Source organism: Terrapene carolina, unplaced genomic scaffold (assembly GCF_002925995.2).
Source record: "Terrapene carolina triunguis isolate 2854851 unplaced genomic scaffold, T_m_triunguis-2.0 Scaffold111, whole genome shotgun sequence".
Classification (NCBI taxonomy): Eukaryota; Metazoa; Chordata; order Testudines; family Emydidae; genus Terrapene; species Terrapene triunguis.
Window position 1 is genome coordinate 18,661,055 of NW_020664462.1, and position 18,804 is coordinate 18,679,858.

Consider the following 18,804-nt stretch of genomic DNA (forward strand, 5'->3'; position numbering starts at 1 on the left):
GTACTTCCACCTTTTCATGTTCTCTGTATGTATAAATATCTTCTGTCTGTGTGTTCCATTCTATGCATCCGAAGAAGTGAGCTGTAGCTGTATTTATGCTGAAATAAATTTGTTAGTCTCTAAGTGCCACAAGATGGGGAAAGATGGCCCAAGAAACTCCATAAGGTGAACCTTACGGAGTTTCTACCAAATATTATCCCTCAGTTAAGAGGTGAGACCATCTGAACTGTGGAGAGGTTTGTTTCTGATACCACCCGCAATATGCTACCGATCCTGGCACCTCTTTCTGTACCTTTACCCTAAATTGCCTAATGACCCACCTCCCCTAGAAACACTGCTACCTCAGGAAAAAATGCTACTTTTGATGCTGCCCCAAACTCCACCAGGGTGTGTAGTAGAAGACATAGCTGGACTAAATGCAAATTATTATTCTAAAACCCACAGGGTCCAGAGAAGAGCATTCTGCACAGTCCAGCTGTTATCTAATCTGGCCTATTCCCACTTCTCATTCTGCCCCCAAATCCCTGCAGAACCCAAACATGTAGAAAGGTGCAGAAGGGCAGCCTTGGACTTCATGGTGAAAGAGAGAGTATCCAGTTTGACTCCCCTTCTTTCCTTTAATGGGATTAGGGCACTTTCCTCTCTGTTATGCAGCACACAGAAGAGACGCATAGGGCCCATAGGTAATATAGCAGTTTGGTAAATATTTAAACTCTTCGGTATAATTCAGGATGAAGGTACTATATAAATGTAAGTTGTTATTAGTACTGTATTATTATACTTTTCCTCCCCTAGAAATGTCAGGCCTGTCATTCCAGATAGCTTCAATGGATGAAAACGGAACTCTCAATCTGTGGGTGAGTAAATAAATATGTATGAAAAGCAGGAATATTGCACTTTTAAAATGATACATTTTTTTCTATAAAAATGCGGCATCCTTCACATTTCCAAGATTTCAGGTAAGAGTTTCTTTTGAAAAATGTGGCACCATTAGCCGTTTTATTGTCATTCTCCCAGAAATGCTATGACTTGGCTCCCTAAACACCACAAAGTTCCAATCAAGCAGAACTATTGATAGGTATGTGATCTATGTGGTCAAATCAATCAGCAGTGCTGCCTTACGGGAACCTTGCTCACGTTTATCTGTTTCTTGGGAAATCTTTGTTGATCCACATTTGCCTACCCACTTCATTCACTTTAGATCACTATGGGTGTGACAATCAGTCACTGAAACTGAGGTGGGAAGCCACACTTATAACATCTTGGAGGCATCTTCAATCTTTTTGAAAATATTTTTCACACGAAGAATAGCCAAGGTGTGGTAATGTATTGATTTCCTAGTCAGAAAATATTATAGGCAGATTAGTAACCCCACTTTGTGGATGATACGTATATTTGTCTTTCTACTACCTTCTAATTCAGGGGTTCTCAAATTGGGGGTCAGGACCCCTTAGGGGGTCGCGAGGTTATTAAGTGGGGGGTCACGAGATGTCAGCCTCCACCTCAAACCCCACTTTGCCTCCAGCATTTATAATAGTGTTAAATATATAAACAAGTGTTTTTAATTTTTAAGGGGGGTCGCACTCAGAGGCTTGCTATGTGAAAGAGGTCACCAGTACAATAGTTTGAGAACCACTGTTCTAATTAATGTGCTGAAGTCTCTTTTTCTTGTCAATTTTTAAGCCTAATTCTGATAAACTAGAAATATTTCTACTTTATCCTAAGTATCAGCCTAATCCTATTGTTTGCTAGTTCCTATTATTGCAATCAGATTAATTTTGGGGAACTAGTGGATTAATAAGGGGATATATAGTGTTTCATCTCTGTATAACCAGTTCGAACCTAGCAAAGCTCCTACTAATTTCATGGGGAACAGGATTGAGCCCAACCAGAGGAAAAAATGTATAGGGCCAAATTATCTGCTACATCTAGTTTACCTTGGGCACAGCATGAGATTGGGGGGTAGGGTAAGGGCCATCCCTGATTCTCTGTCCACACATACCAGCTATAGGCTAGAGCAGCCCAAGGACTGCTCTAACTTGTTTCAGCTGACAACTGTCTCCATCTATCAGCTGGGGATTGTTGGAACATATCACACTTCAGCTACTCTTCCTCCTTGCCCTGACATGCTCCCTGTGCCAAGGTCTCTGGGATGCGTAGTATAGGAACTGGCTCTGCTAGCTGCCTACCCACTGGTGACTGCCTCACACCAGGGAATCCCCAGCAGGGGACTTGAAGCCTCTCTTCTACCCTCCATTTTTCTGCATGAGCAGTGCAAAAGGAGCAGGGCAGGGCAAAAAATCCGCACACTGTCATTATAATGTTAGTCTCAGTTCTGATATAGATACTGTAATGCAGCCTGCAGTGACTCAAGGGCATGAATACCAATCTCAGTGCAGACTATTAAAATCCAGGACACAAACCCCAAATTGGTTGTGAGTTCTATACTTAGGGTACGTCTATACTACCCGCAATGTATCGGGGATCTAAACGCGATAAATCGATCCCCGAATCGACGCCTGTACTCCACCTCGGCAGGAGGAGTAAGCGGAGTCGACGGGGGAGCCGCGGCGGTTGACTCACCACCGTGAGGACGGCCATGTAAGTCGAACTAAGATACTTCGACTTCAGCTACGTGAATAGCGTAGCTGAAGTTGCGTATCTTAGTTCGAACTCCCCCGCTAGTGTAGCCCAGGCCTTAGATTTCACCAACCAATTATCAAATGTAAACTCTTGAGGCGCTATAACAGCTTTATCATGGAGTCATAGACAATCCCCTTGGGTACTCTGATCTGTCTTACCAATCAGGTGAGCCTACCTTTGTGATAGATGATCCCTTCTACGAAGAATCACAGCAATATTCGGATTTTTCTCCCAGTCCCAAAGGACCAGTCACTTTCCCCAGGTCAGTTGCACCTTACATCTCAGACCAAAGACAATATTATATAAAGATGTATTAAATAGGAAAAGGAAACAAGAGAGTTATTTACCAGTTTAAAACAGGTAAACATATATACACATGAATTACAATCTTAAGTTTCAAAAGGTAATAGAAGCGTCTATAATCAGCAAGCTCCATATGTCCTTTAGAGCTAACCCAGACTAAGCAGCTGAGGATCTCTTGATTATCCCTAGAAACACTTTGCCCCCCAAAGTCCAAACAGCATAGAGGTACTTGTTCCTTTTGTTCAGGATTTTTAATTCCCCTCCTGCCAAGTGCTCTGAGCTGCAAACTGAGTTGATGGGAGGAATCAACTTGCATGATTCATCTTCATGGGCAGGGTGGGAGAGAGCAGAACAACAAACGTCTTTTGTCCTCTTTAACATCCCACAATAGTCTGTCTGATATTGATGGACCTTTCCTGTTGGAAAGGATGTAACACCTTCTGTTGAAGAGCAGCCCTTCACACTAATTAATGTCTCTCCCATGTCTGGTGATTTACACAGAGGCTCACAATACAACAACTCAACTATTACCTTACAATATGGAATACAGACGTTATAAGTGAGATGAATGCATGCAGCAATTCACAAGCATTCAATAAAGTTTAAACACTAAACACGTTCTTATAGTTCTAATACTTATACTAACACACAGGTGAGCCAGACTGATTCCAGTTATATATTTGACAGTATTCAGCTGAGACATAGGGACTTCCACATGAGCTAGTACTAGATGCTCAGGGATGCTTACACAGAGCAGTGACCGGGAACCTAGAATGTCAGTGTAGGTTTTCTTAGTATTCAGTATTTGCTCATTTTGATTCATTGTCCTTTTTTAGGTAGCAGTTGAATTACAAAAAGTGGATTTGGCTGGTTCACAAAGTGATTTAGGTAAGTACTGTACATGAGAGGAACAGTTAATAAAGCAATCTGTTTTTGAGTGGAAGGGAGAAAGAGGTCATTGGGAGGGCAGTTCAGTCAGTGAGGGAACACTCCGGGAATTTGTAGGAAGACGAGAGCGCTAGTGCCATTTTGCGTTTATGCAGAATCTGGATCTGAATTTGGGTCTATATATTGTGTTTTGGGAGCTCTGTCATCCCTGCTATCAGAACAGCCATCCCCTTACTGCCCTGCCAGTTCTTTCCTTCAGGGGCACCTTATTTCTTACACCTTTCTCAAGCTCTCTGGCAGTTCTTCCTTCATCATCACTGGAATAGATATCCTTATCAATCCACCCGCTCTTTCCTTAGTAACTTCACTTCCAAAGCATTCTTATAACTGTCTCAAAAACTCTCCTTTGGGGCTGAAACTTGCTCTATTTAGTTTCAGACCAAAGATCACATTTTCCTCCCAAAATTGAACAAGATACATTCAGCCATTTTCAGGTTATCTGAAAATACACATTCTCCACTTTGAATAAATTAGGACTTATGTTTATCGATAGCTTAAAAAAGGCTGAATTTTTAAAACTGCATCATTTATATGTCTCTTGTACTCAGTAAGGACTAATCATCTGGTAAGTCTGAAAAAATAAACAACCCCAACCTGTTTAAAAACACTAAATTTAAAAATAAATCTATAAGCTTTATAATAATAAAACTATGCTTCTGCACATCTGCAGTAAAAATGTGGATGAAGTTTTTAGTTTCATAAGCTGCTATAGGACTGCGGAGCTGCGTAATTTGCTGAATCTGGATATTTTGTGTATCTGTAGATTTGTGCAGTTTAAAAGCTATGGAGTTGTGTCAAACACAGTTGTGCCAGTTCAGCATACTGGCCCCAGCATTCATTTTTCTCTTTGGAATGTTCCTTTACAATAAGAAAAATTCAGTTGCCGGTGCAGTTCTCTTTTAGAATTAATACAGTATGGTAGCAGTGTTCTTGGTAATATTATTACATGTTATCTTTACTGTGTAACGTGTATTTTATTACCAATGGTGCTAATGATATAAATGTGTCATTTCCATGATTGGTCTTTGTATAGTAATGTTATGATGTGATATTGCATATTATCAAAAAGAGAAGACCTGTAGAACTAATACAGATGGTAATTCAGTTGAAGTTCTAGAGATTATAATTTTAGAATTAAAATGTCCATTTCTCTCTTTTCCCTTCTTCCTCCCACTTCCAACAATAATTACAACTTTTTAGGATTTGAATTCTGTAGCCAATAATGTTTCTAAATAACACATTTCAGCTTGTCTCATCTTTAAGGACAATGCTTTAACTGTGAACTTCCCCATGTTTATTAATTGGAATCTTAATTCTGTTTTAACATAGTTTTTTTAATACATTCTATTTAATTCAACAATATGTGATTCTTGATATTTTATTGAAATTTGAGGCCCTGGTTTAAAGAATAATTATTTATCATTTCAGGTTTAATTCCAGGGGGAAAAGTAAAGTTAGTACATAGCTCTACTGTTCAGTTGAATAGCAGGTAAGAATACAGTATTTATCCATTAAATTGTGTATTTATAACTCAATGAGTTAATTCTCCCCTGGAACTGGGCACATTATTGTTATCTAATATATATTGATCAGGATTTTCAATAGTTCTCTTTTGCCAGAGATGTCCATTAACATGTTAAAATATGGAAGATCTTCCAGTTTAAAATTTTTACATTCTGCCTCTTACTGTGCATAGACAGATGAATGTGGCCAAGTGTTTTAAACAAATATTTAACACACAGAACCAACACCACCTTCTAGTTGTTGTAGTCACAGGATGCAGTATATACTTGCATTGCTTTGGGAGAACAATTCCTGGTTATTTATATTATCTTTTTCATTTGCATTTCCTCAGCCTTTTCCCAAAAGATATCCTATGCCTGAGGACACCTCAAACACTGAATATTAAGTTTCTGCCTTCTAATCCTAATCATTTCATTGTCGGAACAGACATTGTGAGTAACGTTCTAAATTTCATTGCATTATTCTCTCCTCTCCTATTACTGTAATGATAAAGCTGTGTATTGTCTTTGGAATTATATGGGCACTACATATGTAAATATTTACTGTTTGATATTATTAAAAATAGTTTTATTCTAATTAGTACTGATCTTTAAGTGCAGCAGCTCTATGTAAATTGCCATACATAGGTTTTTATTTAATATTAATGCTGATGATACAGATGATTTGTTTTTGTTTTGTTTCTTTTATTAACAGGGTGTGGTAAGTCATGGTGCAAGACATGATTTAAGAGTACCTCCAAAGCTGTTCAAACCCCAGCAGGGTGGACCAAGATCAATAAGAGCTAATGCAGTTGATTTCTCCCCTTTTGGAAAGCCAATATTTTTGGTATGGAAGGCTTTTTTTCTAACAATAGTTTAATTTTAAATTATTTGGTATGGGGAATTTCTAAGAGTTCTAACTCGACACATGTAATAACACTCAATTTACATTCCCAATTCAGAACCCTCTTGAGAGGTGGCAAACAAGTATTGTATATTAGTGATTGAACTCATCATATGCTGAGAGATAAAGCAGCTGGCTTGCAGAAACAGAGTGACAATCCCAGCACAGCTGATTATCCTTAGAATGTATTGCCCACTCTCATTAAGACGAGGACCATTGTTAGCTTGTAGGTGCATCATGAACTAGGTAACCTGTTTCTGCACTCTTATCTTATCCCATACCTCAGTCTGGGTTGTTTCCCTTTTGTAGATAGCATGGACACATGCACAAAAATTATCTGTCTCTTGTGAAAGTTTATTCAACACTAGTTTAAAATGATTACAATAGGATTTCATGTCTAGTTATCCAGATACTTAGTTATGTTTGAACTACTCTATGATAATGTCATATCTGCCCCAATTTACATCACTTCAGTGGGATTGCACAGATTGTAAATCAGGCTGATATTTGGCCAACAAACATACACATTCTGTACTGCTTCTGCCCAGAACCAGAACTGACATTCTTACTCCATGGGATTTTCCGCCTTTGTCTGGGATAAATTTGGTCAGATTCAGACTGTATTATCCAAATCTATAAATATAGAGTAATTTTGGATGAAAGCAAATGCAAAATGAAGCCTGCTTTAATTTTAGCTGATTTAGCTCATTGTGGTACTGGAAGTACTATGTGATCTTTAGCCTGTAACTTGTTAGATGGACCTGTGGCTAGTAAAAGCACATACAGGGGTGGGGAGAAAAAGGGATTTGGACCTTTATTGGGAGATATTAATATTACTTCCATAAAAAAGCAGTTAATCCTTTTTTTTAGAAACCATTTGTGGCATGGACAATTACCATTCCATACCTATCCTTCCTTGTTTGGGAAAGGTTATTGTGGCTGTTGTGGCAAAGTAGCTGGAGTCATTTGACTTCCTTCACACCGTTCAGACCAACGTTAGGCTTGTATGTGGTCTGAGGACTATGCTGGACGCATCGGTCCATCTCATAAGAGTGGACAAGGATGGACATGCTGATTCTTTTTGATTTGTCAATAACTTTAAATATTGCTGACCTGAGGTTCTCATGGACACTAGCAAGAACAGAGCTATATTTTATGAGACCTGTTCCTCCCTATTGGAGAAAACCCACAGTGAGAATCATCTGTTCTAAGGGTTTTGTCCTCCAGAATACAGCACATTTCTATTCTTTCTCCCCTCTTCTACAATGTGTATGTGAGGAAATGAGGAAGATAGTAGATGGCTTGGCAGAATCAGACCTTAAGGACCGAATTCATGAACACCTTCAATAATGAGACACATATCCCTTTCATCACTTCCTTCAGATACTTTGTTCTATCCATCAGCGTTACCATTGACTTGTCTAGAATAAGCTTTAGCCAATTTGCTATAATCCAGACAACTAAGATAGCGAAGGCATCAAACTACTCATGTTTAATGAAAGCAACAGAGTTGAATGTCACCCATATATTTATGGTAAGATGGCCATTGACTTCTCTGACCAAGCTCCTATTGACTTCAATAGTGCAAGATCAAGGCCTTAGTGAGATTTGCAATCTGGGGGTCCATTTGAATCCTTGACTATTTCTGTGGCTCAGTAGAAGTAGCCAGGAGAGTTATTTTGTCTGTATCTTGCTAGGAGGTTGCAGATTTTCCTATTGATGTAGATTTCATCCCAGTATGTCTTTGTGACCTCCAGATTGAGTTATTGCAATATGCTCTGCATGGTGTTACCACTGAAACTTGAAACCATACCAAAAATTAAAAATTGGGTAATTCCTGATATCCACACACTGAAGTATTATAGTGACACATAAATCAGATAACTGGGCTTTTATTTTAAAGACCAAAGCCAAATACAGTATAGTTGAACAACATAACTGACCTTTTCAACAATAGGATTGTAACTTCAATTTTAATTAGTTTGTTTCTTTCCCAGATAAGATTTTTCTTTGTGTTGCTGTACAGGTTGGCTGTTCAGATGGAAGTATTAGATTGCACCAAATGACTTCAGAGCATCCCCTCATACAGTGGAATGACAGCACAAATGGCCAGCCAGTTATTGCCCTCCAGTGGGCTCTCACAAGACCTGCTGTGTTTTTTGTCCTGGATGCATCATCTACTGTTTACATTTGGGATCTACTGGAAAACGACTTGTGTCCTGTAGCCAAACAAATTATCCAGTCAGATAAGTGAGTAAATTAAATGACTTTTGCTCTTTTGTGCTGTTATAAGATGGCAACATTACACTGAATCTGTCTTTTTGTTAAAGTTTTTTTTTTTTTTGCTTAACTTTACACCTCCATTAGAGCATGAATTTGTTATTGCTGTCAGCAAGAAACTTGCATTATGCCTGATTTTTGTTTACACAAACACTTTTTTTTATCTGTTCTGGCAGTGGAAAGAGGCCTTACAGTGAGTGACTCTTTACAGTGGAGTGACCACTCCAAGGTCCTTGAACACTGTCAGGGAAGAGTAAAATGATCTCAGTGTAAATCACAACAAGGCACAGTGTCATCAGTGGGAATTCTCTGCATGGAGCCGCTGCAGCATCAAGCTGTTATAGATGGTCAAATTCTGTTCCAATTTAAGTCAACTGGATTACTCAGATGCTTAAAATTAAGTATATGCTTAAATGTTTTGCTGACTCAGAGCTAGAACAGTCAGCACCTTACAGGATCAATCCCCAAGAAGACAGGGAAAATATGAAGAGTTGAAGAGAGGGATACTATTAAAATGCATACATATATACATCTTTAAAATATATATAGAAATAAATTATAATTATTTTTCCTGAGTGGGAACAGGAAACTTTTACTTCTCTGCCCTTACTTTTAAATATTGCTTTGTACAAAGTAACTCAGCCTGATAAGAATCTGGCCAGGATTGCTGGCTCATGTAAGATTTTGGGAAAAATCAGTATCAAATAAACATAATTTTTAAAAGCTGCTACAATTATTTTTGAAGTTTTGTACAAGAATAGCTATTTTACTTGAACTAATGTTTAAAGCATGATTAGACATTTGATCACATGGAGGCTGTGCACCAAGGTACAAATTTCCCCTTAAAATATATGTATATGAATGATTGCAGCTGATTGGTCATTTTCTTGTTGCTTGTAATAGTATAATATTTTTCTCTACATTTCCATTTCTGGCATTTTACCTGTTTTTTCTGGCAGATAATTCAGTTAATTATAATTTCCTATTAGAAAGCTTTTGAAGTGCCCAGTACACATTGGGGGGTTGATAAACAAACAGGTTTCAAGGGTTTCCATTTTCATTCATTTTGTCTCAATTTGAAAAAAACCCTCCTCTTTTGCTTTCAGGGTTATGACTATGGTTGTATTGGGTGAACCGGAAAAAACAAATGGTCTGTTGGGGATCGCGTTGGCCAAACAATCTGGAATAATAGACATTCAGTATGTAAAGAAGAGGTGGGCATTACCTCAGCCAGAAGAGTCAGAAAAACTACAGTTGCTCTTGCAACAATCCTTATAAAGCAGAGAAATTGTCTTTTTCTGCGTGTACAAATATGGCTGGCTATATTTAGAATTTTTCATTTGATTACTGTAATAAAAAGATTTATAATTTAAGAGCTTTTGCATTTGTATATATATTGTATATATTTTACAAGAATGTCAATACAGTATTTCAGCAGAAGATACAATATTTTTGTTAATTATAAAAATGACAGAACAAAGCTTGGTAATATTGTACGTGAAGGAAGATAGATTGCAGATGTGAATGTAAATGTATTTTACTGAAAAGTATCTATAAATGTTCACAATTCCAGATTGTGAATATATATAGATACTTTTCAGTAAAAAAGTGAAATTATATTCCTATAACATGTGATATGCTGCATCTCAATATTGCACTTTGAAGCAAACTATATCCTACGTGTAAAGTTAAATGTATGCTTTTCTGTAACGTAAAAGGCTGTTGCCATGTTCAGGTTACCTTTGGAACTTTCTCAACCTCTCCACAGCTGTCATTCGTGCATAGGCTAAACCATACCCTGACATGGAAATACTTGTGTAAAAACCAGAAAACCACACAGGGGGTTACCTTTGTTGAGTGTCCTCTGCATTCTCTTATTCTGGGTGGGGTTTGTCCTTAGCAGAAGAAATGAGGCATCCTTCCCTCAAACCCTGTGGAACCCCAATATCTGCTGGGTTTGCAAGACTATCCACAAGGAGGCCCTATGCCTCTGCACTGATTCTGGGCATCCTTCATCTCTGTTCATACTCCCTGCCAGCGTGACTTTGTCAGGGACTCCTCAAGTGGCACGGAACCTTTGGGTCCCTTGTTATAGATGTTCCCAGCATGCATGGGGCTCTGCAGAAGAACTAATTCAGCCTCAGGTTGTATTAACTTGCCTATGGAATGTCTGCTGGGAGATATGGCCCTCCCCCAACCCTTCCCCTCTCATTCTCACCTCCTCCTTATTGGTGGATCCTTAGATCTGCATTGAGCCCTCCAAGAATTCCAGAATGGGGAGACTGCAACCATGGAGACATGGGGGTTAGACTAGATGGCCCTTGTGGTCCCTTCTAGTCCTTTGATTCTATGTCCATTTGCACCAATTTAGAATCCTTTACACATCAGTAAATAGTCATAAGTAGGTCTAAGGGAGTCTGAGTGTAAAATAATCTGATTTAAACTATCTCATCCATCTCTTCTGACTTTGGCCCTAAGAATTTGCAAAAATAATTGCTAGTCATTAAATAGGTCCCTTAGTTAAGAGCCTCACATGCATATGCTTAGGACGTGCTGACCTTATGTTTTCTGGTTTTTCCAAAATCTGCTTATTCCATTTGCCAAAAATCCAAGTGTTCTTTGGACTAATGGAATATTCAAGGTTTTCCATCATAAACTAAATGATATTTACCTGTTTATTGCTACATTTAAATAATTCTAAAATAATTATCAAATTCTCTATATTGAGAGGAGGATAGATTTGTCTTTAATAATTGTTTTTATTGTCCTATTTTAATTTTGGCTGGAGTTGTTGAACCTTTGGGGTGAGACTCACTATGGAAACCTTGAACACAAAAGTAATATGTTTGGAAAAGTTATAAGCTACTGAAAAAATGAGGTTCGGATGGAAATTGTACCTCACTATTGCTCAAGAACTGATTGTCCCTCCTTTAAAATAATAGTAACACCTAGTTCTTATTTAATGTTTTTCATCAGTAGATCTCAAAGCACTTAACAATATTTAATGTATTATCCTCACAACACCACTGTGAAGTAGAGAAGTGCTTTTATCTCCATTTTTACAGATGGAGAACTGAGGCACAGAGAGGCAAAGTGACTTGCCCAAGGTCATGCAGGATAGCTGTGGCAGAGCAGAGAATTGATCGCTGGTCTCTCAAGTCTTAGGCTAATGCCCTAACCACTGTATCCTTCCTCTCTAATAGTAAGAATCCAGTACAGATTTTAGTGTCTCCTTCTAACAGAGGCTGAAATAGTTTTTAGGTTCTAACTCACTTTCACAAGAGAAAAAAAAAAGTGTTTACAATGTCTTGTCACTTTAAATGAGTAAACTCAAACTGGCCACATGGTGGTGCCAAACCCTTAGCAGTAAAAATAGGTATAAATGATACACAGTGTTATGAGAACAGATTTGTTTCTAGGCATCTAGATTTAATTAAACTTTTCACTTTCCTTGAAAATAGTAGCTGGAACCCAGAAAGACTGAAGAAATGCTGGAGTGCCAAACTCGTTAGAGAATCATTGACACTGTGATTCCCCTGGTCAGTCATCTATTCCCACCTGTCCTCATATGTTCTCATTTCCCACAATGGGGAAATTGGAAAGCACGAGGTATTCTACTGTCCTGACCCATCCCTGGATTTCTCTCTACCATTTGAAAACAAAATTGCATTAACTATGTAAGTGTTTCTGAGAAAAAGGAGGATAAAATGATATTCCTGATACCTGTGAGTACAGACAGTGGTGAGGATCAAGAACTAGTTTCTTTGCACTCTGTTTGGATAGGGTCTTCTTGTCAACCTGTCATGACTGAAGCATGGAGCCCCACCTGTGGCACTTTGAAAGTTCTGAGATTTTTGGAAGCAATCTTGTGAGTCTGAGAAATCCTGCAAAATCTTGAGTTTCGGCCAAAAATCTGATGTTGGAAGATAACTCTGAAGATCAGTGACTGAAATCTTTTAACATTACCTTTCTTAGTTTCAGGAATCAGGACAAAGAACAGTGCTCCTGGTGTTGAGGTAGGAAACCATGACTGTCGAGTTGCAAGGCAAAAGAAATCACCTAAGGCCAAAATTTTCAAATGTAGGTACCTAAATTCATATTTAAGCACCTAAATAGAAACACCCTGATTTTTAGAGGTGTTGAGCACTTTAATCCCTCAGTAACTTCTCATTGCAGTCTTACACCTTAGACACCCCCCCCCCCCCCCCCCCCCCCCCCCCCCCCGGCCACTGCAAAACTACTACATTTAATCTTACTTGTGAAAAAATTGCTGTGGCTCAACAATATTGGATGATTATTTTTCCCCATGTATGAACAGAATAATACATGTTAGGAAACTGGGTATTAAGGCTTGTAGATACCAACACTGCCAACCATTGTTGTTAACATCAAGCAAGAAAAAAAAAGTTTCACCACCATATTTCACAAATGTCCTTACTCTGTGTTGTTTAAAACCCTATTATGGTCATATTGTTCCTTATTGCTATTGTGGTAGTGCCCAAGCATGACAGCAAGGGTCAGGGGCACAAGGTGCTGTACAAACATGTTGCAGAAAATGATCCCTGCCACAAAGAGTTTACATTCTAAGGCCATGATCCTGCACCAGTGAAATCACTGGGAGTTAGGCCATTGGTGTCAGTGGCAGCAGGGGCAGCCCTTATTGTAAGATAATAAAAAGTGAATGTGGGGGGCTAAGGGTAACAGTGACAAAATCATGCGTGATGTATCCCAGCTATGTCACAACTTGATTATTCTGAAAAATAAAACTATCAGCAATCTCCACTGGCCCTCTACTTAGTCATTATCAGTTGATGACTCCCAGTAAACATAACAGTAGAACTTGAGAAGAGGTCTTGAGAAGGGATATGAACAAGAAGAGCATGAAGTAGCTTAATGGTCTAGTTCAGGGAGGGTGTTCCATGCATAAGAACCTGCCATGCTATAGCAAACCAAAGATCCGTCTAATCCACCATCATGCTTCCAATGATTGTCAAAGGAGTTTTGTCATTGGCATCAGTGGAGCCAGGAGCTCACCCAGGATGTTTAGAGGAAAGCAACAGTGCACCTGGCCAACTGTGAATGCTATATCTTGAGGGAAAGACTCCTTACCCCTTTCATTCTTTAATCAGATATTTCATGTCTCTTCTTATTTTTACTTGCTCCTTTAACAGATCTCGTGTACATATGTTCTTTACTCAAAAGCTAAAAATTGCTGTTGTGCAACCTTTAAAACAACCCAAGATGTATTTTATTATATGTATGTTATTAATTTCACACTTGGGCAATTTTGTATATTATTGTATGTACGATTAATATCCTCTGTGATTAAAATAAATAAATTGCTTCATCTTTACTTAGTAGAAAACTATCATTTAAAAATTGTATCAAAGTCTGAACGCTATTCATCTGTGTAAAACTTGCATAAAATGTTACATTCTGCTTTCAAACCAGCAACTCCCAGCCAGCAGGGCTTGAAAATAAAAATATGCTAAATTGCCACTGATAGAGACAGAATTTACATTTTTGGACAGGGCCTCTGCTTTTATTTTTCTCTCTGAGAACATACTTGAAAGGCTTTCTACATAACATAAACATTGATGATATTTCCATTGTATTATCTCATCCTAGAGATGGGAAACTGAAAGGGAGTTTTCAGAAGCTGGGATAATAAGATGATGTGAGGAAGAATAACTCTAAAATCCTTCCAGATCTGTGGATGCTTCATGGCAGGTTTCTGAAAAATAGTTTGGAAACAATTTTATCAATTTGTCATACTGGTTTCGGAGAAAGGATTGGGAGAACAAGAAAAGAATGGTACTCTCATTTTTATGTTGGAATAGAATACTGGGGTAAAGGTGACCCTCCTACTCTACTATAATCTGGGGTTTCAGTGTAATTTATATATATTTACTTCCAATATATGTTTTAAATGGATTTTAAGTCTTTATGTAAAGTGGTAATTAGTAATGATAACTATCATAAAGTTAAAACGTTTAAAATTGTAGTGCTTTGTCTCTTCTGTAGCAATGAAGTAATTGTCTACTAATTAGACAACTATCAGAATAACTTTTTAATTAACATTTCTTTCTAAAGACTGATGATCGCTTTTTTGAGATGGGTCAAGAAAGAAGAGTTTGTATTCGGGTTACGTTTAGGGACTGGCTGAAATGTGGTCCTTTGACATTGATTGAGGAAGGGTTGTTTGAATCTGGAGTGGGGCTAGGCTAGGGTTTATGTTCAGCTAGGGGCTGGCCAGAATATATTGTGTGCAATAGCATACCTTTTTGGGGAGATTATGAAAATACTGCAGTTGGGAGCAATGGAGTAGCTTGTGTGCATACACATTTCTGATTGCTAGATCCACTCCTGGATTAGGCACACTGAAATATTATGCATAAACAGATTTGTTTTTTATTGGCCTTTGTGGGCATACCCAACTCAAGACATGGACCAGAATGACCCCATTTATAGCTCATTTTGAAAAAACAAATATTTCCCCTTGTACCATTAGTTCCTGAAGTATGCAAAGATGACACAGACACAGCAATGAGAATTCTGTCCCCAACTTCGTAATTTAGGCATTTTAGTAGGCTCTTAATTTAGTATGTAGGTGCACAGATGCTGATATTATATATTAAGTGGTAGTTTGGGTACCTCAATGTAACATTTGTGTGTCCTGTTTAGGCACCTCTGTGTGAAAACTGAGCTGCATGTGAAGTTGGAATTCTTTCTTTTCCTTCATCTTGTTATGATGGGTGAAATAGCTCACAGGGGCCATTTAAATCTGAATACTTTTTCTATTTATGGTTATTTATCAGTTCTTGGAGATCACTGTGCCTCTCAACGGGGCTGCAGGTTTTTCTTCCTACCATTCATCCTCTTGTTTAATATAATTCCAGAAGTTAGAGATGGAAGAGTGGAGGGCTGCTCAAGGAAGGTAAGGTGAATTTGCCCACCCTGTTCTGAGACAAGAAATATAAGCTCTACTTGTCGCAGTAAATTGGCTCTGAGATCATCTTTACAATGTCACCAACCCCCTCTTGGAAAAGGAAAAAGAAAATGGTTATTAGGTAGTTTGTGTCTGTTAGTGCAGCATTGTTCCCTTTGCTACATTCACCCATGTTTTGTATTATTTGGCATTCTTTACATAGTTAAAACCAAAGTGGTGCTGTTCACACAGAATAATAATGATACTAATATCCCATAGGATGTTACTTATAGTAATGATAGTAATGACAACAAACACAATCAAGCAAAAACCCCAACCGTATAAATTATGGAAATTGTACTTCTGATTACCTTTTCAGAGAGCTGAGCCTGTGGGCAAGTGTTTACAAAAGCGCTGCAGTAATGAGAATAATCAAATGGTCCTTATATAGATGCACAACATTAACTATTTGCTTAATAAATCAGGACAGAGTATTCATATACAAATACAGATGGGCTATGGCTGTGGGAGGGATGCTAGCCTGCCCAAATTTTCCATAAGCTTTCCCAGGTTGGGAAGGCAACCAATAGTGGGACACATATGATGCCTACCTTTTCTTTGTACTGCTAGCCTTACTACCCACCCTGTAGTAGTAAGTAGGTGACATCTTTAGCTAATCAAATCACCTGGAATCTTGAACTATTTAAAGTGTTTTGATTGCTAGCATTGGAACGTGAAGTTCTCTGTTTATCTTCAGAACAGGTACTGCATGGGCAGTGACAATGCAAGCTGCCAAACACCATCTTACCCATATATGATTGTAAATATACAAAGACATCTCAGTCCATAATGAAAGCATCAGTTCCTATCTCAGGGCCTGATGCAAAGCCCACTGAAGTCAATGGAAGATTTTTCATTAACTTCCATAGGCTTAGGCACAGAACACTGAATAGAAAATCATCTCTCCCTCTGCCTCAGCCCTTTGCTCCTATTCCCCCACTCTCTCTCACTTTCATAAACTATATTGTTTTTTTCTGGGCTAGTCAAGATGCATGCCTGACTGATGCCAGCAATTTTAACTCGCGTGGGATATAAAAGCACTCATTCCATTTTCAATAATTTAAGGCATTTTTTAACAGGAAAAATGTCCCTATATTCGTGCTGAAGCAAATAATTTATAACCTAGCGAAAATACTCTAGATTCATTGAATTATACAAAATGAAATGTTGATCAGAGCACTCTGATGTGTATAAAAGCAACTTCTAGCTGATGACAACAATGAACACTGGCCTTTTTGGCTCAGTCATCTGGGGTTCTGTGTATGGGTCATTAACGGCCCTCATTCTGAGGCTGCAGGCAGCGGTGTTCTGCGCTGGAGCTAGGAACCCAGCCCATGAAGAAAAGTTGGTCTTATGGTTAGGTTAAGGCACTGGACTGTGGCCCAGATGATCTAGATTAAAATTCCAGATCTGCCACAGACTTCATGTGTGATCTTGAGCAAGTATTTCCTCTTAATCTCTCTGTACTTCAGTCCCCCATCTGTACATTGGGGATATTTCCTTTCATTTTTTGGCTGACTGGTCTATTTAGATGGCAAACACTTTGGAGCAGGGTCCATCCTTTACTATGTCTTTATAGAGTGCCTAGCCCAGATCAGCTCCAGGGTCAAACATTCTATTTATGAAAGATCAAATGGCCATGATCAGTGGTTTGAGGCAGATTCTCGGCCTTGTTCCACTTTCTGTGCACTTCTCAGCAAGCACAAAGGGCATGAAAACCATCTGCAATTCCGCTGCTGAGGATTCTCCAGCAGACATGGCTGTGACATCACTGGCTCCTATACCTCCCTTCCTACAGCCCCTGGTACAGGAAGCATGTTGGCAGGTTATGGCAGGAACAGATTGTGCTCTGGCTATCCCCAGCTGACATTTGGCTTCCAGGGAATGGTTGCCAGATGGAACAGATTAGAGCAGGCCAGGGCAAACCTGCTGGATCAGAGAACTGTAACAGGTTATTGGTTTTTCCTTTTCACCTCTGCTGGACTGCCCTGGGAGGCTGTATGAGGGACGGGAGCCATCCTTTGCTAAACACTTCTAAGGAGCCACGAGCCAGTCAAGCTCCTATCCTGCTCTCCCTGGGATTTCTACAGCCCAGCAGGGAAACAGGGAATGGAGCAGTCAGAGTTACTTTCTCCCGCTTTCCACACAATGTGGCAATTACCTAGTGGACGCACTGCTAAGCAGCTGTGGCAGGGTGGGGCAGGCTCAGAGCACTTCCAGCTCCCATCAGAGCTACTTCAGGACTGCAGGGGAACTGTGGGACACAGTTGGGAAGACATCTTCCTGCTCCTGCAGGGGATACATTTTCAATTCATAATGAGATGCACGTTTTCTTTTTAACACAAGGGCATTTTAGGGCTATCCACAGGTTGGACACCAGTGAATCAGCACAATGGGGCCCAGATCTTGACTGGGGCTTTGGATGCTAATACAATGCAAATAAACAACAACATTATTTATCTGTTTGAGATTTTTGGCTTCTCTAAGAGGGTGGGAATTTTTTTTAAGTGTGAGATAGAATTACCTGTCTCAGATCAAGCACATGGTTGTTCGATCTAGGGAAGGATTATGCAGAGGTAAAACTTATATCACTTCTGTAACACTGACTGGCTTTTCTCTAGAGATGAAACCAGATATACACCTATGCCTCCAATTTGACAGTGAATGCAGTGTCCATTAGAGAGTGTGAAAAAAGGGGAGTTTTATGGCATATGAGCCCCTGACACTTCAATACATTTAAAGACATCTGTTATTTTTGCACAGATGTGATTTGGTCTTTGTCCTACTTTTTCTTAGGAATATATGTACTGTCTCCATTTGCAAGCTTTGTTTTCTGGCCATGCAGTAACAATTTCCTGTCCAAGGGAATCATTACAAAAATATTGTGCCTGCTTCACTGCTATATTACTCCAGTTTTATGTTGTCTTACTGCATGGAAGTCAATGGATTTACACTGGTGTAAAACTGGAGTATCTTTGAGGTGAATCAGAACCATAGTGAGGAAACACACAAGATTGTTCCTACAGAATCATAATGAGAACAAGGGTTGTAATACTAGCAAACTCAGAGTGCTGTACCCTCTTTTTAGAAGACTGCACACTTTATAGGTAGTGTGACAGACCCAGACCAGTGGGGTACAGGAGTCTGGTAGAGGGCAAATATACTGGTCACTGGATGAGTAGTTTTCTGTTCCCTGAGTGACCAGAGCAGGGGCTGCACTAGAGTAATCAGGAACC

At 39.0% G+C, this 18,804-nt stretch overlaps 1 protein-coding gene across 1 annotated transcript in view; it reads left to right on the forward strand.

Moving 5' to 3' along the window:
- WDR60 (WD repeat domain 60) overlaps positions 1-11,611 on the forward strand; it is a 55,559-nt gene extending 43,948 nt beyond the window's left edge. The window contains exons 19-25 of the mRNA XM_026652160.1: positions 796-857; positions 3,783-3,834; positions 5,323-5,383; positions 5,750-5,849; positions 6,112-6,243; positions 8,327-8,550; positions 9,687-11,611. Of these exons, the coding sequence (XP_026507945.1) occupies positions 796-857; positions 3,783-3,834; positions 5,323-5,383; positions 5,750-5,849; positions 6,112-6,243; positions 8,327-8,550; positions 9,687-9,858 (803 nt within the window). The 3' untranslated portion in view covers positions 9,859-11,611. The remainder of the gene's footprint in view (positions 1-795; positions 858-3,782; positions 3,835-5,322; positions 5,384-5,749; positions 5,850-6,111; positions 6,244-8,326; positions 8,551-9,686) is intronic.
- The last annotated feature ends 7,193 nt before the right edge of the window (positions 11,612-18,804 follow it).